The 27,609-nt window shown below is 39.8% G+C and overlaps 2 protein-coding genes across 3 annotated transcripts in view; one reads left to right on the forward strand and one right to left on the reverse strand.

The window, feature by feature from the left end:
* Positions 1 to 27,609, forward strand: part of CMSS1 (cms1 ribosomal small subunit homolog) — a 184,089-nt gene that overhangs the window by 8,658 nt on the left and 147,822 nt on the right. The gene's annotated exons all lie outside the window — the stretch shown is intronic.
* Positions 1 to 27,609, reverse strand: part of FILIP1L (filamin A interacting protein 1 like) — a 67,467-nt gene that overhangs the window by 4,544 nt on the left and 35,314 nt on the right. Inside the window, exons 1-2 of one of the 2 annotated variants that reach the window (XM_081198923.1) lie at positions 26,569 to 26,717; positions 7,256 to 10,022 (exon numbers count right to left, since the gene is read on the reverse strand). In XM_081198923.1, the coding sequence (XP_081055049.1) occupies positions 7,256 to 9,907 (2,652 nt within the window). In that variant the 5' untranslated portion in view covers positions 9,908 to 10,022; positions 26,569 to 26,717. Of the gene's footprint in view, positions 1 to 7,255; positions 10,023 to 26,568; positions 26,718 to 27,609 lie in introns of those variants that run through there. The other variant, XM_081198922.1, reaches the window with a different exon arrangement.

Below are 27,609 nucleotides of genomic sequence, written 5' to 3' on the forward strand. Positions count from 1 at the left end.
GTTTGACAGTGGAACCAACTCCCTCTGCAGGTTGTGGTCTCTCCTTCATTGGAGGTTTTTATGCAGAGGTTGGATGGCCACCTGTCATGGATTCTTTAGTTGAGATTCCTGAATTGCAGAGAGTTAAGTTAGATGACCCTCAGGGTCCCTTCCAATTCTACACTTCTATGATTCTATGAGGCAGCAGAACTTCAGGTACTTAGGATCATCTTCTTCTTGTTTATTAAGTTTCTATATTGCTCTTCATCCAAGGATCACAGGGCAGTTTGCAATATAAAAACACAAATGCATAACATAGTAACAAGAAAGACAATACCTCTCCTCCAGTTTAAAAGGCCATTGATTGGCTAATTAAACAAAGGCCTGGGAGAAGAGGAAAGTTTTTGCCTGGCACCTAAAAATATGTAACGAAAGTGCCAGGTCAGCCTCTCTGGGGAGAGCATTCCACAAGTGGGGAGCCACCACAGGAAAGGCCTGTTCTTGTGTTGCCACCTTCTAGACCCCTTGATGAAAAGCAGTCCACAAACTTGAAATAAACAAATAAAAAAATCATCCCTGACCATTGGTCATGCTGGCTGGGGATGATGAGAGCAGGAGTCTAATAATATCTGAAGGGCACCAGATCCCTCACCCCTGCCTTCTAAGGACACTTCAGCTACGAAGTTGCACCTGATACAATTCTCAAATCTGGCATTGTTTACCGCAAGGATGCTTATCTCCAGGTATATATGATCCATAAGGCCATATTGGTTAGAGACAGAAACCTAACTGTCATCCCTGATATAAAAAGTTGGCAATCATTTGTAAATACCAAGGGTGGGCAGAAGCCAAGCTTCTGGATTCAGCTGATTTCAATGGAATAATGCTGAACAAGTGATGATTGTTGCCATTGACATTAGTGGGAAGTAAAATGTGCTCAAGTTTTCCACTTTTGTAGATAGAATACAGCCCCCTTTTAAGATGTTGAATGTGTATGTGCCAGGTCTTTCTGTTTTGTGGTGTTAGAAAGAACCACTTAGGCAAGCAGCTTGTTAGTGACAACCACTGGGTTTAGTATCTGTTTCTTGGAGTTGGCCGGCAGATGAGCCTACTGACCAGACTGAGGCAAAGGAACTGGGAGTGCCAAGGAAAGGGAGGTCACTTTTACCCTGCTTCTGCCCTTCTCTTTTTCCTAGCACAATATGTTTAGGTCTTCGCTGCTAAACTTATGTCAGACGCTGGGAACAAGCTATAAACGGCTTTTCCTCTAGTTCTCTTTGTGAGCTCACCAGTGCCATAATAATGTAAGAAGAACCTTTTTAAGATCTGGTCAGAGGCCCATCTCATCTAGCATCCTGTTCCCTCAGTGGCCAGCCAGAAGCCTATAGGAGTCCTGCAAGCAGGACCTGAATTCAACAGCACTCTCTTCACTTGTGACTCCAAACATGCCATCTCCAGTGGTGGAGGCAGAACATAGCTGGCCACTGTGGGAGATGTAGCGTCGCCCTAGAAGTATATTTGGTCTGATCCACAAAAGCAGTACTTGCCTGGGTGGTGCACAATATGAGCTAAATAGTCTTAGATTTTTGCTGTTTTCAGTTACAGCATTCAGTTGGGATAGCCTCAGGGAAATAATGGGCAAATACATGATTTTATACTTGTTCATGTTGCCCTTTATGATGCAACTGATCACCCAAGGATTTCTAAAGTTTGCATTATAGGTTGTTTAATTTAATGTGGGTTCAGGATAGAATTGCTTAATTTCACAGGATGTGGTTACCATTTGAAGCATTTAGAAAGAAACCCTATATTTAAGTGAAAAGCAGAGGAACCTTAGGGGCAGTTGGCATAATCAGTTGCCAACCCGTTATAGTAATATTATGATAGGTTTTTCTTTTTTAACATGGTATTTGGCATAGAATTGGAGTTTGGAATAGGTCTTTTATTCTATTGAACTGTGAGCCTATACATATTTTTCTCATGAGTAAGTCGTTTTCAAATCACTATAAATTACATGCAAGTCAGCAGCATATGCAGGTTTCTAGCGATGATAAAAGAGAGTTGTGGCTTGGCATTATTAAATGAGCCAAGCAGAGCTTGAAGTAGATAGCCAACCTTTAGAACTTTGCAGAAACCTTACTGTCTTGTCTCTCCTTTTGATCTTTTTTTAATAAATCAAATCAAATTAGACTGTCTTCAGTTGAGTTACTGATAATTAGTCCAGGTGCGATCCTTTTAATCATTGTAATTATATAGAATGCTTTAATAGGATGTTCTCAGCCAGTCTTTCTGTACTGTATAAGTAGCTGCTGTTGCATGTGGCTTGGTCATTTATTGTCTACACCTAACTCTTTTCTTGATTCTAGTTACAGGCAGGTAGCCATGTTGGTCTGCCATAGTTGAAACAAAATTAAAAAATTCCGTCCAGTAGCACCTTAGAGACCAAATAAGTTTGTTAGTGGTATGAACTTTTGTGTGCATGCACACTTCTTGGTGTCTGAAGAAGTGTGCATGCACACGAAAGCTCTTTTCTTGATGTTCATGTAGTTCCGCTGTATAGAAACAATAGGGTTTTTGTTGTTGTTCTATTGTTCCTATGAAAGGTAGCTATTTGTTCCACTGCAGCACATATCCTTATCTTGAGGAGTGTTCCCTGAGGTGCAACGCTTAAACCCAGAAATTTGCCTCACATGCCTAATAAATTTCTCCTGTTAAATTGGGGCTCTGATCTATAAGACCAGGATTACAAGTATGCAGTTCTTGCATTATTTGTATGTTATGTGGGCCAAGCTGACCACCGTACTAAAACAGATTTAATAATATGCTTCAAATACCTGTAGTTAGATACCTGGGTTAAAAACACAAACTTGTGGTTTGTATCGGAATCCTATCTGCACTGGAATGCAGGGGTGCAATTCCTCCCCCCTTGGCTGACAATAAGGTGTGTTACCATGCTTGCTCCGCCCCAGTTTAAAAATAATGCCTCTTTGCTTGTCTGCATTTGTATATGCAGTTTGTTTGCATCTTCCTCTGTTAGATCATGTGTACACCCGGGATTCCGTCCTGGCAAATTAGCCAGTTGTGTGGAATGGGACTCATTTTTTTGAAAAGTGAAACCAGCTCTTTCAATCGATTGATAGGATAGTTTTATGGACTGCATCCTAGGTTTACCTTGGGTTATTTACCTTCAAAAAACCAAACATCTATTTGGTAGTTTTGTTTTGTCAAATTGGCAAACTATTCATTTGCAAATCATGTTTTGCATGTTTAGTTCAATTCAATTTCTTTTTCTCGCATAGTTATAGTCGATACCTGAAAAGTTCATCCAAAGCAAAGCTTTATTGGATCCCTGGTTATTTTTGCCTGCTATTTCCTGATGGGATCCATTCATCTTTTAAATCTTGTCTCTGTTGAATGCACATTATTCCTGATATATTCTTGCAAACTAAATAAATAGTTCAGCAACTGTGCTGCTGTTCTTCTAATAGTTAACTTTCTCAGCTTTTGAAAACACCTCTTCATAATAATCCTAGAATTTCAGCAAAAGCCTAACCAAAAGAGATGCTTCTTTTTATGCTTGTAATCCAGAGAAAGTAATCAATGTGAATTTCCATGGATTTCAGCAGAATTTAAGGTGTGTCTGAATTTCTCTAGATGGTGATCTATGTCTTAAAGACTTAAATGCAGCTGATAAAGCAATCTGAAATATAATTTATTTTCTTTTGTAATATCAAACCAGAATAACCAAGGCTGCACTCCTATGCACCTGGGGGAGCAAGCCTTGTTGAATTCAGTGGGGCTTACTCCTAAGTAGATATATATATATATATATATATATATATATATATAGGATTGCACTGTAAGTGTAGAAGATACTGAGTTGTTTAAGAATATTGGTATTTAATGTGAATTTGTGTTAATACAATATCACAAGCTTGCTTACCCCTCAAAATACCTCTTATTCCACCTGAGACAACCCCCCCCCCCAATTCACACCTGTTTTAAATATAACTGTTCCAATGTGATTGCTGATGCACATACCTTTTGCTTGGAAAATATGAGCAATACCTATGAAGGCTGCAGGTCATGAACACGATTACCTTAATTTCAGTAGGCTCTCCTTGTACTTTAGATTAAACATCTGTAAAAGCTCCCCCCCCCTTAACTGCACCTTTAATTTATCACTTTATTTTACCACGGAAATTGTAACGTTTTGGTCTGAGTCATATATTAAACCATAGTTTAAAAGTACGTATGGTTTAACCAAACCATGAACAGAAGCCACTATTTGTTATTGGCTGACTCCTTATGGTTTGCTGGGGGAGGTGGGGTGGGGGAACTAGGAGCACTGGTTAACATCTAACACCAAGCCAGCCTTTATAGCGTCTTTTCCCCAGTTGCATCAGAGATAGGATTGGAGGCGGAGCGAAGTATGCACTAATCAGCACCATGCACCAGCACACTGCTCATTCATATTAAACCATAGTTAATTATTAACTATGGTTTAGTGTTACATGCATACTGGAATACCAACTTACAGATATTCCAATTTATGACTTGAATCTTGGATATGCCTTTGTCTTACAGCAGGCATGGGAAACCTCAGGCTCACGGGCCTAATTAGTCCCACCAGGCCTCCTCATATGACCTAGGAGATAGTTCTGGCCAAGCCATGCCCTACACCTGATGTCATATATGGCATCAAGCATGGGACAGGTAACAAAACTGGCTCAGCCAAAAATAGGTTTGTGGGCACCCCTAGTCAGCTGATTGTCCGGTCTTGCAAAGTGCTGTTTTGTGAAATGTTTTCCAAAGTGCTCTGTCAAATGTCTGTGGGCAAAAAATGTCACCTGAGATCATTGGGAGGTGATTGACAGATGGCCAATTTCACCTACCTGTCAAACCTGGTATGGGCCAGAGGAGAGAACAGCCTGGCCCACTAGACAGTTCCAGTTCCCCTCCTGCCTTATAGGGTCACCTGTTTCTACATGAATCTGGCTTTTTGGAGGGCACCATTAGCTAGTGCCCCACCTTCAGGGATTAGGTGAGTGGCAAATGGAAGTGGGGCTTTTTCAGTGATGGTCCTTGTATTTGGAATGCATTCTCCAGGGAGTTTAAATGACCACCTTCTGTTTCACTAAGTTCCCATTTGAAAAAGTTTTGTTTCATGTTTGAATAAACTTGTTCTGCTGTCTTGTTGGGCATCTGACTGAACAACAGCTGTCTGTGGACAGCAGGTTGTTGTGCCATTGTGGATTATGCTCTTGTTCTTTGTATTAGATTTTAATGTTGTGTTGATATTTTCTTTTGTCTTTCTGAGAGCTGCCTACAACATACATATGGAAAGGTGGAATAAATGTATTTTTAAATGAATGAATTTATATGTCTCAATTTATTTATAACACTTAAAACCTTTGCTGATTTTCCTTTCTTTAATGAAGTGGTCATGTTAAAAAGGGGGATAGTGTTGGAATCATATTTGCATGTTTATAGGAGCAAAAATCTGTTGGGTACTTGGTACAACGCTGGTGTGTGTGTTTGCAGTGAAATATTTGTGAATGCACCCAAAGTTAAGGACAAATTTTATAGTTTAGCCCATAGTACAGGCAGCTATTATCCTTAACAGAACTTGGGCTTCATTTTTACACAGCCTTGGTATTCATTGAATATTGTCTGTCAGAATTAGATGTGATGGCAATTTTTTTCCTGTGTTCACTACTGTATTTTTCGCCCTATAGGGTGCACTGGCCCATAGGGCGCACCTAGTTTTCGGGGGGGGGGGAATCAAGGGAAAAAATATGACACCCCCCCCCCCCGCAGCTCTGGGAGCAGCGGACAGGCTGCACGCAACCTGTGCGCTACTCCAAGACCTTCTCCCTGCTTTTGCGGGAGGTGGCGGAATTCCCCCACCTCCCGCAAAAGCCCACAGGAGCCGCACGCGACTGCTTTCCCCCACCGCCAGCCTCAAAGAGCAGACTCTCCTGGCTTCAGCGAAAGCAACGCGAAGCCTCTGGAGCGCAGGCTTCGGAGGCTTCGCGTTGCTATCGCTGAAGCCAAGGAGCCTGCATTCACCCCATAGGATGCACACACATTTCCCCTTCATTTTTGGAGGGGGAAAAGTGTGTCCTATAGGGCGAAAAATACAGTACCTAATTTGATACAGGTTAGTGGCAAAGCTATTGCAGTTCATCCAGGAGGTTCCCAGGTTGAATTCCTGGCATCTCCAGTTAATAGGATCACATGACGTCTGCCCGAGATCCTGGAGAGCTGCTGCCAGTCAGAGTAAGGAATGCTTGGCTCGATGAATATTTTGACTTGCTGTAAAGTAGCTCCCCGTATTCAAAGTGTGTGGGTAAGGGAGAGAAATAACTGGCTTAAAGAAGTTGGAGTATAATTCTCACGATCCAGTTTGCATTATTGGGGGGGGGGGGAGAACTACCAGATTACATTTCCCCCAAATGTTTTTCCTTGCTTGCTTTGAAATATTTTTACTTGCTTGCTTTGAATTGATATAGTGCTATCCCAAGTGCTGAAAGTATTTTGCACGTATTCTCTTCAATCCTGAAAATTAGTGATAGCGGTTTCTCTTATTCCACCCAGAGAGCTCATTGCTGGCTCAGATCTCACTTCAGCCACTTTCTGGCTCTCGACTCATTCTCTTTACCACTATGCTACTCTGGGGTCTCATGTAATTTCATGCATCATTATTTTAAAGTACATGCAATTTTGTATGCTATTTGATCAGAAAGTACTGATCCGTATAGCAATAGAAAAATCAGGGAATGAGTAAGGTAGTGAACGAAAATCAACACGCTGTCTAAAGATTAAAATCAAACTGTTTTACGTGCAAAAATTCACATACAGAGGAACAAAAACGAAATGATTTCTGCAGGCAGTGGTTAAAAAACACAATTATTTACTGTTTTGTAATGTTAAAATATTTCACCCAAAAAGTTTCAGTCAAGAAATAATGTCAGTTATTGAAAACGTCAATACACAAAGATGCATTTATACAGGTGGAAGTCTTAAGTGTCTTACAAAAAGTTATTTAAATGAACAGGTAATACAGTAAGTGCACACTTTATATATGTTTAAAGAGACGGATCTTCATGTTAGTTGTGTATGCTGTTGTTGGACCACATGCAAGGAATTCTCACAAAGTTCTAATTAAAATAGTCCCAAATCTTTCTTGCCAGGATGTAGAGTATAAGTTTGTACTGGTGGTAAGTAAGTAAGTCAACACAGTGAGGGAGGGTCAGTTATACACATTACTTACTGTAATTTGTGATTGCCGTGAGAGAGGAGTGGCTGTTGGTGTAATAGTGATGCTGCTGGTGATTTTGTTGATAGCTTTAGTTGGCGTTCCATTGGCTAACGCTGGACTTCTGCTATCCTGCGCTGTGGTGCAAGGGCTAATGTTTTTTGCTGAATTAGGAATAGCTTGAACATAAGGGCTTCCTAAGTGAATATGTATTTTATTATCTTCAGTAGTTATCACACTAGAACCAGAACTGTTAGATCTTTGAAACTGCCAGGATGACTGCCTTTCAGGAGATACTCTAAAGATAGCATGCTTGTCACCAGTTTCCAGAGGCTCTGGTGAAAGTACCTGCTCCGGGGAACTTGAAGAACTTGTAAGAGCCAGAGGGGACATTGTCCTGTCAGGAGTTACTGAGCCACATGATTCAGGTGTTTGAGATCTAGCAAAGGCAGACACAGTAAGTGGTGGCACGGCTTGCTCTGGACTTGTATAACCATCAGCTACTTTAGATTTTATAGGCGTCAAAGACCCATTTTTAATTATGGTTATTCTTTGCTTTGGTGTGCCACAGTTGGGTATCACAGCTGTGCTTGTAAAAGAGTGGGAACTCTCTGTAGTAGGGCTTGTTATTTCAAGGGTAGCTGTGTTTTGTCCATGGTCAGGAGTAACTTTTATATGAAGAGGCTGGCCTGGTGTATGGCTTAGAACCAAATTTCCAGGCTGAATGCAGTTTCCATTCTGCTTGGTGAGAACTTTTCCATTTTGGATGTGGCTTTCTTTGGACTTCATCCACGGTATCCAAAGTTTACTATTGTTTACTGCATTTGCAACAGCGGCATTGTACTTGAAGGATATTGTTTGCTCATCATCATTGTTGTCGTCGTCTTCTTCATTGTCACTCTCTTCATATAAATGTCCATTTATGACAGCCCGTTCCAAAGGAACTAGACTCTTGTAATCAGGTGGTTCATTGTCTGCTGGTTCTGTTTGAACTTCCTTAGAGAGAACTTGCAAGTCGGAAATTCTCCTTCCATTGAGACTTGGTCTGAGGCTCTTACTGAAACGCCGATACCTCTCTAGTTCTTTAGTAAGGATTTCCATTTCTCTTCCCAATTCTTTGTTTTTGTTTTCCTGGTGAGTGAGTTTCTTCTGCAGGATTGTATGGTCTTCCCTTAGATGACATATTAAATCTTCTGTAGCCATGTACTCATGAATTTTCTCCTTCAGTGCATCTACTTCCCTTGAAAGGTGTCCTGATTTGGCTGCTTCTTCCTTGAGTTTCCTGAATAATCTCTGTTCGTGGTTGCATTCCGTCTTTTCTGCTAACTTATACCGAGCCAATTCTCTTTTCACAACATCAAGTTCCTCTGATAGGAATCTGGCTTTGTCTTGTTCATTGATATATCTACGTTCTAAAGATTCAAATTCATCCTCTGTTTTCATGAGATCATCTTCTATGGCTTTCATTTCTTTAAGTTTGTGCTTGAGCCTCTCAATTTCCTGGGCTAGTTCTTTAATCTTGTTGTTTTCTTGCTGCAAAGATGGGCTAGGCTTGGTAGTTTCCTTAAGTTTATTTTTAAGAAACTCCTTTTCAATGGCTTCTAAGGACTGAAGCTTTTTCCTTAGCAGGTTCATTTTGGAGGAGAGATCACTTCCTTTCTCTTCCTCTGCTTTTAGTTTGTTTTTCAACTCATCCCTGTCTCTTGTGAGATGAGACATTTTTTCCTCTGCATCAGTTTTAGATTTTAATGCCTTCTTGCTTTCTTCAATCAGTTTTTCGGTGACTGACATAACTTTTTTTTGTTCCAGCTGAAGTTGTGTATTTGCAGTTTGTAGTTTTTCTTCTGTTTGTTTTATTTTCTCATTCATTGTTTTCCTCTCGTCTACAAGCATGACCGTTAATGATTTCAGTTTTGTCAAATCTTCCTTAAGTGTGAGCTCTGTTTTTTCCAATTTGCTTTCAATTATTTCAAGCTCTCCTATACGGGCTTTTAAGCCATCCAGTTCCTGTGACAGCTGCTTTGTTAACATTTTTTCTTTTTCAAGGTTGCATTTCAAAGAGTAACATTCCTGCTTGCTCTTGCTGAAAGCATCCTCCAGTTTCTCAAGCTCCATTATTCTCTTGTTGAGTTTATCAACTTCTGCTTTGAAGTTCTTACTCTGGGATGCTTCTTTTTCTAGCTTCTTGTGAAGCTCCCTGCACTGTTCTTCCATTTTTATGAGTTCTTCGTCCTTCCCTTCCATCTCCAGTACTCTTTTCCTTAGTTCTTCCACTTCAGACATAAGGGTAGAATTTCCACATTCCCCTCTGTTCATTTTCTCTCTCAGGTCCTGCAGTTCTTCTTCCGCCTTCCGCAATGACTTATTAGTCTCCTCAAGTTCATCAATTTGCCGACTGAGGGCTGTTAATTTTAAGCGAAGCTGGCGGTTCTGGCTCTCTTCATTGGTTAGTTTGGCCATGGCGACCTCCTGTTCTTGGCAGGCCTTACAGGACTGCGCCTGAAGTTCTGCTTCCAGCCGGAGAGCTTTCTGTTCCTCTTCTTGAGCTTTTGTTTCTGCAGTGGAGAGTTTCTCATGAGCTTGTTCCGCAGTGATGGTCAAGTCTTGGATCTTTTGGCTTTGCTGGCTTAGCTGTTCTGTGAGTCTTTGCTGTTCATCCACGACCATTAACGCAAATGTTTTGAGTTTTGTCAGTTCCTCCTTCAGTTTGTTTATTTTCTTGCTGTTTTCCTTTTCTTTTTTTGCCTGATAGGCTGCGTCTTGGTCAATAAGCTTTTTCAATCTGAAAGGCAAAAAAATAATCAAAATTAATTTTGTGATAGTGTTTCCGATACGTACTTAAGAAATGAAGTGCTGTTTTAGAAAATATGAAATCCTTTCTTTTAGAAAACATTTGAACAGATAAAATAATATTTCTTGAACAGATATTATACATTTCCCACAGTTGTAATTTTAACTTGTTCAAAGGTATCCACTTCCATACCTCCTTCTCCTCTTCCTTTGGTGTGGATGCTAATGTGGACTATATATTGCCCTAGGCTAGGAAGGAGGTAGAAGGTAGATTGCACCTTGTAATTTCATGTTATCTTCTGCCTTGTAATTAACATTTTATGGGCATATTTGTGGTTCTGGCACACTAGATCTAAAACTCACTGCCATGCATCTTTTCATGTTAGCAAAAGGCCAATATCTTGCCCTGTATATAGACATTTCATGACCCAATATACTTTTTAATAGCATGTTACCTGCCTGTGTCATATTTTAAAAGTCCTATTATGGCTATGCACAGCTACATTAAAAATACACAAATGTTAATTGTACGCAACTCTACTTTTTGGAGAGCTTTAGTATTTTCGTGTTGGAAGCTTTATCTTGATTTTCTTTTTTTCCGTAGCAGTAAATAAAAATTCGATCCCCCACTCCCATTAATTGCCTAAGGCAATATGTTCAGATACATAAAACACCCCTTAAGGTGGTAATAACTATAATTAGCTTAGTAATAGACAATTTTATGTGGGGTAGAACATTTTTCAGTGCTTTCTGGTTTTGCGGAGAATATTCCATTTCATAAGTTCATTAGTGAAAATGAATGGTTACCAATTAAAAATACATTATTAGGCAAGCTTGGCAGTTTCAAAGTTCTTAGCTCTGCTTACTAAACTCAAGTAAAGTAAACATTCTAAATTAGATACCCTTTAGAACATCGGAATAATAGAATTGTAGCATTGGAAGGGACCACAAGGCTTATCTAGTCCAACTAGACCCACAACCCTGAGATTAAGAGTCTCATGTTCTACCAATGGAGTCATTGGTTTTCCAATGCAATTCATCCTATTTGCATAGAAATTTTCCAATTGAAATTATGTCCAGCACTGCAAAATCCACTCACTCCTCTGTAACATGGGGGTCACTGTTGTCATGGCCTGGGGCTGGGTTTTTCATTAAACACAACTGTTGTAACCTACAATCTCTTCATGTAGAATTCAGTAAACAAAACAGCAGTGGCTGCAGTTAGAGACATTGTTTAGTTGAAGGCATAACCTTCAGTGCTTTTGTTTATTTTGCTGTGGACTCTTAGTTCTTATTTATTTGTTTTCATTGATGTTTTGTGTGCTGCCTTGCGGGTCTTCTGGAACTGAAAAGCTGAGTGTTTGTGTGCACATGTACATATATTTAAATATAAAACGTATTGAGGGACAAGCAGATGGCTTTGACAATATAAATAGTATTTATATTTATGGGGCACCATAAGTAGAATTCTTTATACTCCAGCTTTGTATACAACAGACAACATGAAGATAATATAGTGAAATTGGCTTTCAATGAGCCTTTACTGTAAACAGTAAAGGGGGCCAAAAATGCACTGCAAAAAAGAGACTAAAGGGAGTGTTACCTTAGAACAGGCATAGGCAAACTCTCCCCTCCAGATGTTTTGGGACTACAACTCCCATCATCCCTGACCACTGGTCTTCTTAGCTAGGGATGATGGGACTTGTAGTCCCAAACCATCTGGAGGGGCGAATTTGCCTATGCCTGCCTTAGAGAGAGAGGAATTTGAATCTAATGCAAGAACTGGAGAGGATATGTATGTCTTACTAAGAAGCATCACTTTTTATTTTCCTTAATGAAACACCATTGCCTCTCTAGTTCCTGCCTCTGAATGTTTGTCATGAAGCTGATGAAAGCTATTGCCATAGATACCAAATCATAACAGAAGAGTAACCATCATTTTCATTCTGTTTTTGGGAATCCATGTGGTTAGGCTTACGATAATACTCAGATTTAGTCACTGGACTGAATTTTCATCTTATGAAATACTACTTTGTCGTGGAAGTTTTCTTTTTAAATGAACATTGGCTTGACAAAACCCCAAAGACATAACAGTATTCAGTCATAGGTCTGGCATGTGACAATTACTCACTAGCTTAATAAGCTAAAGTATTTAACTACTAATCTTCCTTTACATCTCTGCAATTGACTGCAGAATCGTAGTTTTTTCGAGAGTGGGATTTGAACAGTTCTAGCATTGATTAGGCAATACGGTTCATTTTGCATAGATGATGTATGACTGCTCTTGCACTGAAGTTATGCGTACTTAATTGTGCCCATCTTGTATATTTATGCTCTTTTTGAAGTATTACCTTTCAAAGCTGTTGAGAGAGTGCCAGGAAGTAAATGCTCTGATCCAAGTGCTTATGCCGCATTGAAGTCTATTCCCCTGACTTTGCAGGGAAGTTATGTGATCCAATAAGGTTTCCACAAATAGACTGCCCTTCTGCATCTTCCCAATTGCATGCATGAGGTGCTGCAGAGAATGAGTGGTATACATACCCCAGACATGACCAGCATGTTGGAGCTGACAATACTGATTATCATTGCAGCGGGAGGGGTGGGTTGAATTTTAAAAGAAATTGTTATAGCTTTGATTTCCACTTCCAGTTTTCTCTCCAGTGCATGCACAACAAGTTTCCCCGCTCTTTTGATGAAAAGGAAAATGCTGAGTTATATATGCTCAAAGTATTTGCCTTTGTACAAAGTAGCTGAGAGCTGCTGCGTTTAAGTCCCTTGAATTTATCGTAGGTACAGTGGTACCTCGGGTTACAGACGCTTCAGGTTACAGACTCCGCTAACCCAGAAATAGTACCTTGGGTTAAGAACTTTGCTTCAGGATGAGAACAGAAATCATTCTCTGGTGGCACGCCAGCAGCAGGAGGCCCCATTAGCTAAAGTGGTGCTTCAGGTTAAGAACAGTTTCAGGTTAAGAACGGACCTTCTGAACGAATTAAGTTCATAGCCCAGAGGTACCACTTTACTCCTCCCGCCCCAGAGCATTGTATTATATGAGGCTCTCTCCTGCAGTCGGAAGTCATACTGCAACCCAAGCGTAGGTTTACCACCATGAAGAGGACTAAGCATTGCTACTCATCGTGGAAATCTAGAAGGTTGCAAGAGAGCAGCTTTGCTTTGGGTAGTCACAGCAAATCCCTGCAGCTTTGGCAGTGCAGATGCTTCCCACATAGTTCCCTCGTGGCTAGTAAGGAAAGGATGGGTCCCTGCAGACGATGATGGACCACAACTCCACCATCCTGAATCATTGGTCATGCTGGCTGGGCCTCATGGGATTTGAAGCCCAACAAAATCTTGCAACAAAATCACAATGAGAGGAGTGGCCACCTGTAGTAGTTTGCTGTGTTTCCCAGTGAAAGTGTCTCCTCCAGTGAAAGACGGAGAAGGATCTGAAGCCTGAGATAATTTGAGAAAGGCCTGGGTGTATTATGTTTGTTTCCTTACCATACTCTCTTGTTGCTCTGTATACTGAATGGAGTACTATGTGCAGAATGCTGTAAGAGCTATTGTGTCTCACGTTAGTGTTTAAAGTCCTAAATGACCCAGGTCTCAAATACCTGAAAGATTGTCTCCTTCCCTACCGACACTCTAGGGTGCTAAGATTGGCAGAGGGTGCACTCCTGGTTGCTCCATTGTGCTTCCCACAGAGGTGTGTCTGGCACCTTCATTCTACAGCTTTTGGTGAATGCTGAAGATGCACCTGTTCACCCTGGCTTTTGATACCTGAGAAGTATATTCTTAGGACCCACCTTATTCCTGCAATTTGTTTTAAACTGCTTTTAATAGTGTGATAATATTGTGCTTTAATGTTAATGTTGCATTTTAATTAATCTGTCCTGGCACCTTAGGGTAAAGGACGGGTAACACATTGTAGTGGTAATAGTAGTAGTAGTAGCAATTATAATAATAGTATTCAGTTGCTTTATGAAGCATACTCTACATAGCTGACACTACGGCAAGACGCTCTTATTGCAAACAGATATGCTTGCTCATATTGCTGGTGCAAATACTTAGCATCCGGGTCTAAAATAAATTCCATATATGTTACATGGAAGCAACCGACACGGACAAGCAAATTTACTCTAGGACTGAGGTGGAAATCTCAGCACATCCTGCTTGTGTTGAAAAAACAGCTTGACACAGCTGTGGTTTTAATTTGGTATAAAACCGGGAGTATTCCTGGAAGGCTTTTGTCGTCTTTCTTTTTCCAGAAAAATCCATTCGGGAACAAGAGGGGATATCCTCAGCATGTTGGAAACATTTTCCTATTTAGTTAAGAAAAAGAGTATGATGGAATTAAAAAGATCTAGTGGGAATAAAAAGTAGCTCCTTTTGTGTCTTAAAATACATCTGTTTTTGAAAAGGGGGGAAGAGCTTATGTAAAATCAATTTATAGTGGAAGCATAGGTGATGCAGTATTATTCAGGAGCCAGCATTAAAAAAAGGAGGGGGGATGTATTTCCCTTCCAAAATATAATACTTAAACATAACCAAATAATATAAAATCTCTCCATCATAAAAGACTTATCCGGTCATAATTGAGTTATCCTTTTAACTTGCATATATATCTATGATATCCCAAATTTAACAAGGAATAATATAAAAAGGTGAGAGGGCCCAAGCAGCTTGAAAACAACTATGTTTGCAGAACTTCAAAATGTCAGAATTATCCTTGTCCCTGAAGACTTGTACTTTGTTTCCCTATGAGCTCCCCTGTTTCAAGATTACTTGTGGGGATCCTACTGAAATTTCCATTAAATCAGGGGTAGGCAACCTGTGTCCCTCCAGATGTTGTTGTAATTCAGCTTCCCCCATCCCTAACCATTGTCCATGCTTACTTGGGTTGAGTCTAACAACTTCTGGAATGGGCCCTTGCTTCAAGTTACAAAGCTGAGAATTGGCTGGTGTAGATGAAACAACAGGATTAGTTGTGGTACCCATCCTGCGAAGTTTATTGCCAAAGCATTTATTTAGACTTGCAAGGCCTTGAGAGTATTATTGCAATTTGGATAGCTTCTGGTTTTAACGCCTGTCTTATCAATGGCTCTTCAGATAGGCTTCCTGTTGGTAGACAAGGTAAAATGTGGCATGGCTGTGGATTGTGGACCAAATTGTCTCGAATGGATGCCGACAGGGAAGAAGTTCCCAAGGGCTGGATAGAGAGACTTGGAGGGACACATTTGGCCTCTGAGCCTGAAGTTCCTCCCCCCTGATTTAGACAGTTGTAGCCAAAGTTTGTCAAGTGCAGAAATAAAACGAAGAGACAGGCTAAGAGATTGTCACATGTATTCATGTTCCCATAGTTTGTGAATTTTCCAAAAAGCTCAAAAGGGAAGTTGACATGGGGAATTGACTTTTTAAAATAATCTAATCTGTCTGGAATTGCACACTTATTGAGTTCATTTTGAAATTGCAGCCATATCAAAATGAACCATTTCTTTATTTGGCCCCCCTTCTCCTCTGCTCCAGTGAAGAAGCTTAAGAGATGGAAAGGTTGACAAATGTAGTTCTCAATCTACAGAGAAATGAAAGGTTGTTATTTCTCTACATGTTTCCTTTTATACTGTAGCTGGAAATGTATTTAAAGAAAGAAATTAATATTATGACATGATATAACTGTCATGTGAGAGTCTTAATTTCTTCATTTACATTCCAGCCGCCTTAGGAACAAAGGGAAGCTGTTCTAAAACTTTAAATGTTTGGGTGACTGGAATATGGAATTTTTCACAATAGTGCACATTCTTGATATTTGATATAGGGTTATCATGTTGTTCTGTGTCCCAAGCTGTATTTATTTGTGCAAGCATGAAAAATGAATGTGATTTATTAATAAATAACCAACTTCTTAAATGGATGAAAGAACTTACTTTGACTTTCAGTTCTTTTTCATAAGAATGCAGCAACCATGAAAGGAAAGTTAGATGTCTCATGTAGCCAAGCATTTGGATTTCTTTCTTTTTTAAACTCAAAAATTGAATAAATTCCAGCAAAAGCAGTTATTTGAATTAAGTTTTATAGACATGAATATGAGCTAGACTGATTCAGATAAGCATCTCTTTTACTGCTTGTCTTTTAGAGTCTCTTACAACTATGTAAGTTCCTATTCTTATTATGGTTTATTATTACACTTTTTATTTAGGTAAGGAGAACAGCTTGTAGCAACATCATATTTTATAATATAATGTATTGTTTTATTTTAGTCTTGAAAAATATGTTAGAGTTCATATATCTGAACTTCCCCTGCAGTTATTCTTTTCTAGGTTTTATGAGTATCTACAACAATTGCCTTAGGCTTAGGACCTTGTATCTTCTGCACCGTAAGTGGGCAACAAGTGGATTTTGAGGTTACAAGCACAACTACCTCTTCAATTGACACTGCAGTCTTTAAGATTTTGTTTGAAGTTTCAAAAGTCCACATGCACACTCTGGATGTAAATCTAAATTAGCCTATAAGAGGTTTTTAATTTCAAATCAACTCTTACAGTTTGTTTGTTTGTTTGTTTGTTTGTTTGTTTGTTTGACCACCTGCTTTGGTGCACAAATAACTCAACAGTTCATCCCTGTGCATAATGACTTTGAAGGAAACTCCACTGAGTTCAGTGGTGTTTGGATAGCAGCCTAATATTATAATCCTGCCATCCACTTACCTGGGCAGAAGCCGCCTTGAACTCAGTGGAACTTCTGAATCAATATGTAAAGTTTGACTTGCAACTGAATGGTAATGTTAACATATGCTGAACCTGGAACTTATGGGCTGTCCCACCATTCATCATTTTAAGTGTTTGCGTGTGTGTGTGAGAGAGAGAGAGGGAGAGAGAGAGAAAGAGAGAGCAGCAATTGAGAGCCTCTCTGTAAACTCCAGTAGTCCTGACTTAGTCCACAAAGATCCTTCAGTGAACAGATATAAATTTGCCTTACATGTAAATTTCCAACCTGAATTTGAGGCTCACTACTGCTTCCAATAACTAGAAAAGCCAATGTGTGGAAGATAATTGGAGGTCTTGAAATTTTTGTGCACATTTCAGTACATCTTAACTCTATAAGATTTGCATCTGAGTAAGCCTGTATAGGATTGCTCTACATGTTGCCAACCAGCCTTTGTTGCATCAATCATAGAGGTTTCTGCTTTCATTCCTTAGCCTTAAGCCTCATTCAGTACATACCTAGGCTGAATTCCGAGGCTAGATTTGTCTGCCTTCTGACCGCTTACCCTCCAGCCTAATGAAATGGCCTTGATCTGGTTTACCCTTGCTTGCAGTGAGCATTTATAAGGAGACTGTTTATTTTTAATGATGGAGCTTCAATTATTGAGCAGAAATGCCATCTTATTTGTTCTTCCATTTGTGGTGCGACAGAGAGAGAGAGAGAGTTAAGCGCCTTCCTTTTCTATCTCATGACTAGATTGATTCTAGGCCAGAAAAGGAGCAAGTGATTTCATTTGTAGCAGCAGAAACTGGAACTCATTGAGTTTTACATCAGCCAGGAAATTACTGTTGTGCAGATGCAAGGCTAACAGGAGGAAATGGAAAGATTAGACACTAGAGATGTGGGATGGTGGTCAGAGCACAGGGCTATGAGGAAAGAACTCCCTGAATTTTAATTTATCTTCTGAATTTGCTTTCCTCTCTTGTTCCTAGATTAAACTTGCCAGTTTAGCTTTTTAATGTAATCATATAATGAATGGAATGACTGTATTGGGTCCCCCCCCCATGTTTGTTCTTGACCCAAAGTACCAAACATTTCTTTATTTTTATGTAGTTTGGTGGGCTGGTCTTAGGTGCCCAAAGCCCCTGGGTCTCTTAGTGAAGAACAAAAGCCTGCTCACCCCCAATGCTGAGTTCCTGCCAGAAACAAAAGTTGTAGTTTTGGCAGTAAGAATAGCTGCCTTATTCTGAGTGAGACCTAGCTGAGTCTTGCCTGCACGTGACTACCAGTGGCTCTCCAGGGTTTCAGACAGGAGGCATTCCCAACCCAACCTGGAGACATCGGGGATTGAACCTGGGAGTTTCTGCATACAAGGCAGATGCTGTACCACTGAATTATGTCTCCCCCAGAAGAACAGCAACAAGGAGTGGAGAAAACAGAGCTGCTCTCAGGAATGTTGTGGGCTCTTTGGGGCCCTAAGGTAACCCCAAGCTCATGTTGGCTAGTTATGGTGCCTCAAAAATAATAGAGGTTAAAAAAACATGGATTTCAGTGCTAGGATCCCAAGTGCTAGAGGAGAGAAGATATCGTCTTCCCACAAGACGAGAAAGTACTGTCTTGCTCCAGACACCATAAGCTGGTTTTTGCTAAAGCACATTGGGACAGTGGGAAGCTCACTACTTCCTTGCTAGCAGCCATGATGTTAGCATAGTGTAGAATCTAAAGATACTTGCTATTCATATGCCATTTGCCCTAAGTGTTCGGAAAACAACAGCCGTCTCACATGAGCCATTTTTTAATTCCCCCATTTCACAGATGGGGGAAGCTTTAAGAGATAGTGGATTGCCCAAGGTCCTCTCATGAGTTTATATCTGAGGGAAAATTCAAGCTCATGCTCTGTAAGGTATAAGGTAACAGTTAAGTAAGAAGTACTGGTATATCTTATCACAAAAAGCATGCTGTCTTCCAGTGGCAGTGGCACAGCAGCTTTTTGCATTTCTAAAGTATATTGAGAGCGCAATTAGTTTGCTTTTGGCTCAAAATCTTAAGGCAATTGAATTTTGGTTGTAAAACATGAAGGCAGTTACTAGTAATAGCAGCGTTTCTAGGATTCTGGCTATAGGGTGCATTAAGTATGGTTGCAAGCCACATAAATGGAGGGGTTAGGCAAAACCAATGTTTTGTTAATGTTTACCTTTGTCTCCAAATTTGCATGTTTGTGTATTTAATTAATCTCATCTGGTTTCACTTGCAAATCTCTGGAGTCACGTCTTATCCAAAAGTTGTGTGACATATGACTATTGAGTTCCTTGATTTAGCAAGTTTCCTGTTCTTTGGAATGGGCACTGGCATCCTGATCCTAAGTGCACTTGCATGACCTGGAAGTGAGCTTCACTGGTTTCAGGGAGCATTGCTTCTCAGGAAGTGTGCTTTGGACCATGACTCAGTTTATGGCTGTTCCAAAGAATTGTTTTGAGAAGAGTATCTGTTCCTCTGTGCATTACAGCATTCTTTCCTTCAAGTATTACTGTAATTTGCTGGTTTGTGCTGATATCTTAAGGAAACTCAAGAAAAATTATGCAACCATTCTGATACTTTATCTTTCTTAAATTAGCTAATATTTTGGATGCATTTGGAAATGGCTCTTTGCCACTAACAACTTATTGTTGACTGGTCATAAATGTCATTTTCCCAGAACATTTCCAGGAACTGGGCGTACTCTGAGACTATTTTTTCCCCTATAGACTGAATGCAAAAGTTAAGTCAAGTATGACCACCTTGGCTCTCAGCCTAAAGGGCATGTGATGCAGGTCTAGACACTGAGTTGGCACTGGGAGAGTAGGAGCTCCTCCACCACCTTATAGCTCTGTTGGTAGAGCATGAGACTCTTAATCTCAGGGTCATGGGTTTGAGCCCCACGTTGGGCAAAAAGATTCCTGCAATGCAAAGGATTGGGCTAGCGAGGGATGATGGGAGTTGTAGTCCAAAAACAGCTGGAGGCCCAAGGTTGGGGAACACTGGGCTAGAGGACACTCATGGCTTTCTTCCAACTCTATGATTCCAACTCTGTGATTTTTTCTACTAATACTACTTCCTCTTTCCTCCCTCCTTCAGCCATTCTGCCCTATCTCATGATGCCTTTCCTTCTGAAATGCCATGTTTAGCTATTCCCCCTCTTATTTTCTGTCGTCAACCATGAACATGTCTTTCTCGCTCCCTGCTTCCTTTCCTATATTATAACTTCCCTTATTCGCACACTGCCCATGCTTAATTTTCTTTGCTTCTTTCTACTCCTCTCGTTTCCTATTGCACCAGATCCATATTATTTATTACATTAACATTCAGCTGAATTTTCCCTCCCCCTGGGAGCTGGATTGTGATTGGTCCACATTTGTGCCTAAATTTCCTGTCGGCTGGTAGGAAGCTGAAGGAAAGCAGCAGCATTCCAGTGCTTGGCTAAATTATGGCAATAGAATGGTCTGACATAGCAGCTTCAGTAAATAATCCCTAGAGTGGGATCAACCATTCTAAACAAGCGGAAAGAGGGCTTATCTGTAAAACATAACCTGCATCAAGGGGGAGCCAAAGTTCTGACAAAAGTATGGAAGAATGCTGGTGACATGTGAAGGGTGTGATGGGGAGGGCATTAAAAAGGTGCAGTAATTTTTTATATATATTACATGTAGCATATTTTTAAAGATGAGCCCAAAGAAGAAGCACAAGCAAGTTGCATGCTTATTTAGAACACATAGATCTGAGCCCAAGTGTTTTCTTCTGTGGGAAGATGCATGTACTTTCTCTGCACCTCAGCTTGCACATCTGCCAGCAGACTTAATTTCAGGTGTTCATGCGCTAAATCAGTGTGAGAAGAGGAAATGCTGTCTGCTGTTGACTGTGAAGGAGTACAGTCTATCTCTCCGCCATGCCCTGCTGAGTGCAATAAAGCTTGGTAGTGTTAATGTGATAGGTTATTCCTAGAAATGGACTGTTGGTACTTCTGTATCAGATTCTTGGCATCTGCTGTGTGAAAGCTAGACATTTCATTAGGTCCCAGAAGGCTGCAGGCTGCAAAGGATTCTGGATGTATGCTGATAATATTGTGTGAAATGCTAACAAGAACCCAGCTCCCTTCAGGAGTTGTAACACCTCTCACAAGTTAGTTATGCAGCTTAAATTTGAATGTGAAAACCCGAGACAGTCTTACAATCAGAATCCCTACCGAAAGAAAGCTTGTAGCACTAAATACGTAGACAGTTTGATACAAATCTCAAAAATCTTCTTAGGTAAGCCTGAAGTATAACATGCAGTACTACATATACAACCCATGGGAATCACAGTGAAAAAAGATGGCCAAGGTTAATCTTATATTTGAAAGAGTTGCAGTTCCCTTGCATAATTAAAATATTTGGAGCTAGATAACTAGCAAGAATATTTCAACATCTGGAAGAGGTCAGGAATGATAGCATTGCAATTAATTTATTTGGTTTTGCTACTTAAATAGCTGCTTATTAATCAGTAATTGTAATTTCTTAGGCGCTGTTTGTATGTGTGCTTGTGGTGTCTTAGTTTTCTAGGTTTGACTGGAGCACTTTAGAAACATTTCAGTCTCTAGTAGTTATAAACCTTGCTTTTCCTTAACAAGGAGAAGCTCATTGTTGGCTGGATGCAATTGGGAGTGTGGAGTTGTCTCTTGTATTGCTGAGCAGTACTGTTGAGGAATGGGAGTGGAAGGGGGATGCTTTAACTGACACATGGTTGAACTTGTGCTGTGCTAAGAAATATTGATTTGGAGATGTGAAGAATGGTGAAGAGGACAGGATACAAAGATGGGATGAGTTTGGTGTTTTTATTTAACATTGGGTGATGGGTTCTCCCATGACTGCAGTGTAAAGAAATGCTTAGGTTAGGTTTTAAATCAAGTGGTTTGCCACTGCTGTGTGGTTGAGATCTTGTGGGTCAAGCTTACATATAATTCATTTGAGCTACAGTGTTCCTGGATTCAAATGCTACCAGTGTGGAATGGGATTCTGAGTACAGTGGTACCTCAGGTTAAATACTTAATTCGTTCCGGATATCCGTTCTTAACCTGAAACTGTTCTTAACCTGAAGCACCACTTTAGCTAATGGGGCCTCCTGCTGCTGCCGCACTGCCGGAGCACGATTTCTGTTCTCATCCTGAAGCAAAGTTCTTAACCCGAGGTACTATTTCTGGGTTAGCGGAGTCTGTAACCTGAAGCGTATGTAACCCGAGGTACCGCTGTACTCACAAGTGGCAAACATGCCACAAGCAAATGCTTGACTCCCCTTCAAATGTCATAGTATTTGTGATGGGACATGTGGCGGCCATGCTATCTCCCTTTCATCTGGTATGAAGCATCCTTTGCTTCTCGCAAGAGCAGGGCTTTTTCTAGTACCTTTTAAAATGGTTATTCAGGTCGCAGTCTGAGAAATGCATGTAGAAAGTTGTATGAAAGAATGCAAAATAGTTTTACCGCATGAGGTTCTGTGGAGCCTCTGTTAGCAATGATTGTGCATTCTAGCCATTACCCTTATGAAGTCAGTACTACATTAGTCATTCAACTAAGCCTTTAATCCTGCTGAGGAAAGAAGAACCTAATTTTGATGACTTCATTCTGTTCAATATTACCATAAGGAATATAGGTGTACAAAAAAACATTAATTGGTCCCGAAACAGATTTTAAATGACATTTTGTCAAGGAGGACTACAGCAGTTCCCTAGTTATGGCATAGGATACAAAAGACAACCTTAGAAAGTGTAAATAGCATTTTCTTTGGATTTTGAGTGAACAATCTGCATCAAGGGAAGCAGATGATAAAAAGACACTTGAAAAAAAACACCCCAAACAGTACATAATCTTTACCATTTTCATTGTAAGGCAGCTCCTTTGTGACAGTTGACATTATTAATGGATGTGGTTTGCTAAATGAGGTGTTGTAAATACACTATATACCTTTTTCTATATATTTTTTCTTATCAGTACCGCTTAGGATAGATTGCTCTCTTTTAGAGAAGGATTAAAGCCTGAAATTTTAAGAGCTGATGTGAGAATATAAATAAACTTGTTTACACCCACAATATTATTGTTACATTAACCTGTTTCCCGCCCCCTCTGCTCCTTTCAGCTGAATGGTTTGTGGATGGAGCAGGACAGTGGATGTTTAGTGATCTGTGGTACTATGTGGCTGGTCAATTACTCCACACAATTGATGCGAGGGAGAAGGAGGAAACAAGCATGTTGGCTCTGCCCCCTCCATCACCAGTCCTGTCATCCTCTAGGAGTTGGAGGTCTGAATGTCTGCAGCAGGAAGGCTTCTCTAATGTAGCCTCCCGGCATAATTACAAACCCTGATCCTTCTGGTTTCTAAATCACGTGAGGAGCCTTCATGGGTACAGCATGCTCCTTGCTGCAGACACTAGCTGTCCTGCATCAGGGTAGCAGAGATGGGCACAGACACATGAAAGATAGGGTGAGGGCACATTCTCCCTTATTGCTTTAAAAGGGCACAGAGGAAGGTGGTGTGGCGTTTTGGGGTAGCCATGTGGTTTTATGCTACCTTCTCAACTTGGAAGGCTTTTCTTTTAACTTATTCTTTATTATTCTGATATTCCAAAAAAATCAGCTGTGACCTCCTTTGACCTTTTTCCAGAAGGAAAAGTTATGTGTACAAGCTCTTCCATTCCATTCAAGGTTCTAACAGTCAAAGGAGCTAAATAATTGCCATTCCAGTTAATTTTTGAAGGATGTCAACCTCTAACATTTAAAAAACTAGAATTCCAGCTGATTCCATTAAACTGATAGCTGCTTGTGAAGAACTGGCTGTTAAGAAAAATAAATAAATACATGAAGGCATACTTTATGTTGATTCTTGCAAAACACCTTAGAATGGCTGCAATTGATCAAGTAGCAACTTTAATAAAATTGCATCTGCATAAGAGGCTGTTCAGTCACCACAGAACACTTTAATTGTTTAATATTAACTAATTTTGAAAATTGCATGTTCTGAGAAAAATATCTTTTGAGGATGAAACCAGTTAATGTTATAGTGCTGTTAATAAGTCTATATGGAATTTAGGGTATTTGGAACAGTATACAGTGGTAGCTCGAGTTACAAACACTTCGGGTTACAGACTCCACTAACCCAGAAGTGGTTAAGAACTTTACCTCAGGATGAGAACAGAAATCGTGCACTGGTGGCGCGGTGGCAGCAGGAGGCCCCATTAGCTAAAGTAGTACCTCAGCTTAAGAACAGTTTCACGTTAAGAATGGACATCCGGAACGAATTAAGTTTGTAACCAGAGGTACCACCGTATTAGAACGGGGAGTGTTGTAATGGGCCACAAGTTACATTGTCCACAGTGATGTCACTAAATCAACACCATTACTATTCAAGGCCCTCAGAGTTTCCCTTTGTTCCATAAACATACTGTTGAATCTATAAACATGACTCCCATCAATCATCAGTAATCCACTGGCATTTGCAAAGCAAATTCAGATGGCCAGTAAGACATATTAGAATGTCCCTAATAGATACAATGCATTTCTTACAATTAGAAATGTAATTGGGTTTTCACACACATGGTGGAATGGGCATGATAAACCAAAGTTAAAGGTTTAAGGTCTTATCTGCAAAGAAGTTCAGCATGTGCTTAAATTCCCCACAGGAATCAATCAGGCTTTAGTTTTTGCCGGTTTCTTTAGTATGTCTTTACACAGTTTGATTACCAAGGATCATGTAAAAACAAAAACGGGGGTGAAAATAATGCAATATTGATGAGTGGTTTTGAAATTAGAAGTGTGGGTGAAATTCTTAAAAACTAACTTTTATGCTGTCAGGTGAATGAGAGCCATATTTATGTTTGAATAAAGTTTTAATCCATATAATTATACAAGAAGTGTAAATGCTTTTGATTAGTTAGTTCATCAGCTTAGATGCAGTTTGTTCTTCTGTCGGTGTTTTTAAGATGAATGTTAAATAGTAATTAATGATTTCCCTCCTCTGGTGGTTTCAAAAGCTGATTGGGAGAGCCTTTGCATTGCTGCTTAAAAGCACTACCAAATAAACTTTTATGTTACTTGTTCATTTTCAGATAACTGATTTAGCTTTTGAACTTTATCTTGTGGTGCCTTGTAATGTACTTTTTGGCACCCTTTGGCTCAAGGTATGCCCTTCTCAATGAAGTGAAATGTTTCTGTTTACTAAGTAGTGAAATGGCAGATGCATTTGATAAAGCAACAGTTAACCATATAAGACTTGGGGAACTATAACACTTGGGGTTGTTCTGCAGGTGCAACTAAAAAGTAGAAAGAAGCCTCTCCTAGATATAAGTTGCTCCCTTAAAAAAAAACAACCAAGTTTGTTTGAGTTGATGTCTTTCGCTTTGTAAATCAATTCAGCAAGCTGCTGTTGAGCCGGTCTGAAAGTACCAAGAGAACTAGGATTTTCTCTTCCTTAATTGAGCAGCTTTGTTCTAAAAGCCTTAAAAACATTGCTAAATTGCCAGATGTAGGTGAGTTAGTAGTGAGTGAAAGGTTCACCTTGGCAGATTTTAGAATGTTAGCCATTTGGGAAAGTTTCTATGAATCAGATGCTTTCCCCCACATTGTGCTTACTGCTTCTACGTTGGTACAGTATTTAAAACAAAACCCAAAGTTCTCAAGCATCAGGTAAGTTATACGTGTGGTGATGTGCACATGCTATATACATTGCAAGCACCTCTTAAAAAACAAAAACAAATACTGCTAAGCTAGCTGTTTCTTTCCATAATATTTAGTACTTTAAAAAAAAGTTAATATTGCATGGTTCCAATTGTCCTTCAGAGGCATTGTTTTAGTAGCCTTAAATTAATACACAGGAAGTTCTAATTTCCGCAAATCAACATACAATTTTTAAAGATATAGCTGGTGAATACAGAATACACATTACAGAATAGTGCAAGTTTATGTGTACCTTCAAACTCCCCCCCCTAAAAAAACACATTTGCATTCACATGTTAAATTCAGTTGACTACACTGTTTAATCTTGCCATGAATAAATATTGCTGATATGAAAAATGGTGACATGGTACAGATCACTCTGTTAGGGTTCAGCCCTGTACTGAGAAATGTTGAGTGACCTTAATGCTTGGTAACCTGGACCAATTAGCACCTTGCAGAAATGTGCTTTTCAGGGAAGAAAAGCTTCCGTTTCTTAAGCAGCACTATTTCTTTAAACAAAGGTATGAAAAGGATCTTAAAGGTAACTAGTCTGCCTTTCCTCTTTAAACTGAACATATGCAGTCAAACAAACAAAAAGCAACTCCTGAATATAACTGAAGCATTTGCATTAATAGTTGCATTAAAAAAAAATCTAAGGCAGTATCTCCTTGAGTACATCTTCTAAAATTGTTCAAAAGTACAATAAACTCTTTTATATACATGTTTCCACATGCCTGTTAGTGTGTCACTTGAATGTATAAAAATAATTGCTAAAACTTTTTATCCAGAACATTACAACGTTGCTGGGTCCTTTCCCACAATTTTAAATATAGTTATGACTCTGTCCAGCACACACTTGGAATTGGAGTGTAATTCATAGGTTCCCCCTTTCTCAGTATTAAAGCCTCATCTTTTGGTTTGGAAATAGCCTCCTATGCTAAAAGGGAGAGCATTAAAAAACAGTTTAGTAGTTGTTTGCTGTAGCTGATGCTTCAAAAACCTCTGTTATGCAAATTAAATCATGCACGCTGTGGATTTCTTAAAGTGAACCAAGTTAACTTTGAAGCAAAATGTCTATTGGTTGCTAAAAGAAACTTCATCCCACAACTTCCCTCTTACCTTCAGTGAATGAACTGCAGAGTCCCTGTGTTAGCTATTGCTCCGTGGTGCTGGGATTTTGATTCTCTTAGGCATCAGGGATGTGAGCATTCCAGCAGTTACACCAAACAATGAGAGAGAGACTCTCTGCATGCCCCAAGCCTATGGAGCATTACGTCATGGCAATACCATATAAGGAACTCTGTGTTGTGCAGACTCGTTGTGTCTGTAGTGTATTTCAATGATAGCCAGAGCTCAAAGCTTATTAATGTGTTCTGGCTCCAGCTAACACTTTGGACTGTGTGAAACATTTCGTTTGTCTAATCAGTTTGTGGCCAAAATGAATGTTCGGGAGAGAGAAGTTCAGAGCAGTTCCTTCTCTCTGCTGATGACAGAGTAATAAACTGGTTGTTGCATTTTAATCTTTTCATCTTGGTTTTCCACAACACAACTGTTCGGGGGAATTGGATCGTAGGTTTCTCCCTCCTGCTCCTTCTCTTAAAAAAAAGTGTGTGGGGGGGAGAAGCTTAGCTGGAATCCTTTGAGAGAAGTATGAACACCAAGCGTTCTTCTTCTTTTTGTTCTGTGTTTTATTTCCTGATGATGTAACTAGAAAACAATTCTTCAAGTGATGATGGGAAGGCCAGATGAGAAACTGGGGTGTGTGTTGAGTGTGTGCTCACTATTTTCCCCTTTAAGCCCACTTTTACAGCCCTTTCACTTAAATTTGATTAAGATTCTTCACTGGGTATGCTGTACTAAATTGAAAGTTTTTAAAGAGGACATTCATTTGATTAATAACTGGGAAAGATAATACAGGGAGGCTGAAAATAGAGAAAGAGTTTTATAATTTAAGGGCATGTAACCTAATTTGCTTCTGTGTTCTGTGATATGTGAAGGGGGGAGGGACTGCAAGAAAAGGACTACAAAATCTCATTGAAAGGTTATTGGGAATTATCTGATTAAATCCCCTGCATGTTAATGAAAGAGTCTGAAGCTATATGAATAGCTCTTTAAAACCACTTTGTTGTGTCCCTAATCCATGTAGCAGAGCACATCTGC

The sequence above is a fragment of the Podarcis bocagei genome (assembly GCF_964188305.1).
Source record: "Podarcis bocagei genome assembly, chromosome: 6".
Taxonomy (NCBI): domain Eukaryota; kingdom Metazoa; phylum Chordata; class Lepidosauria; order Squamata; family Lacertidae; genus Podarcis; species Podarcis bocagei.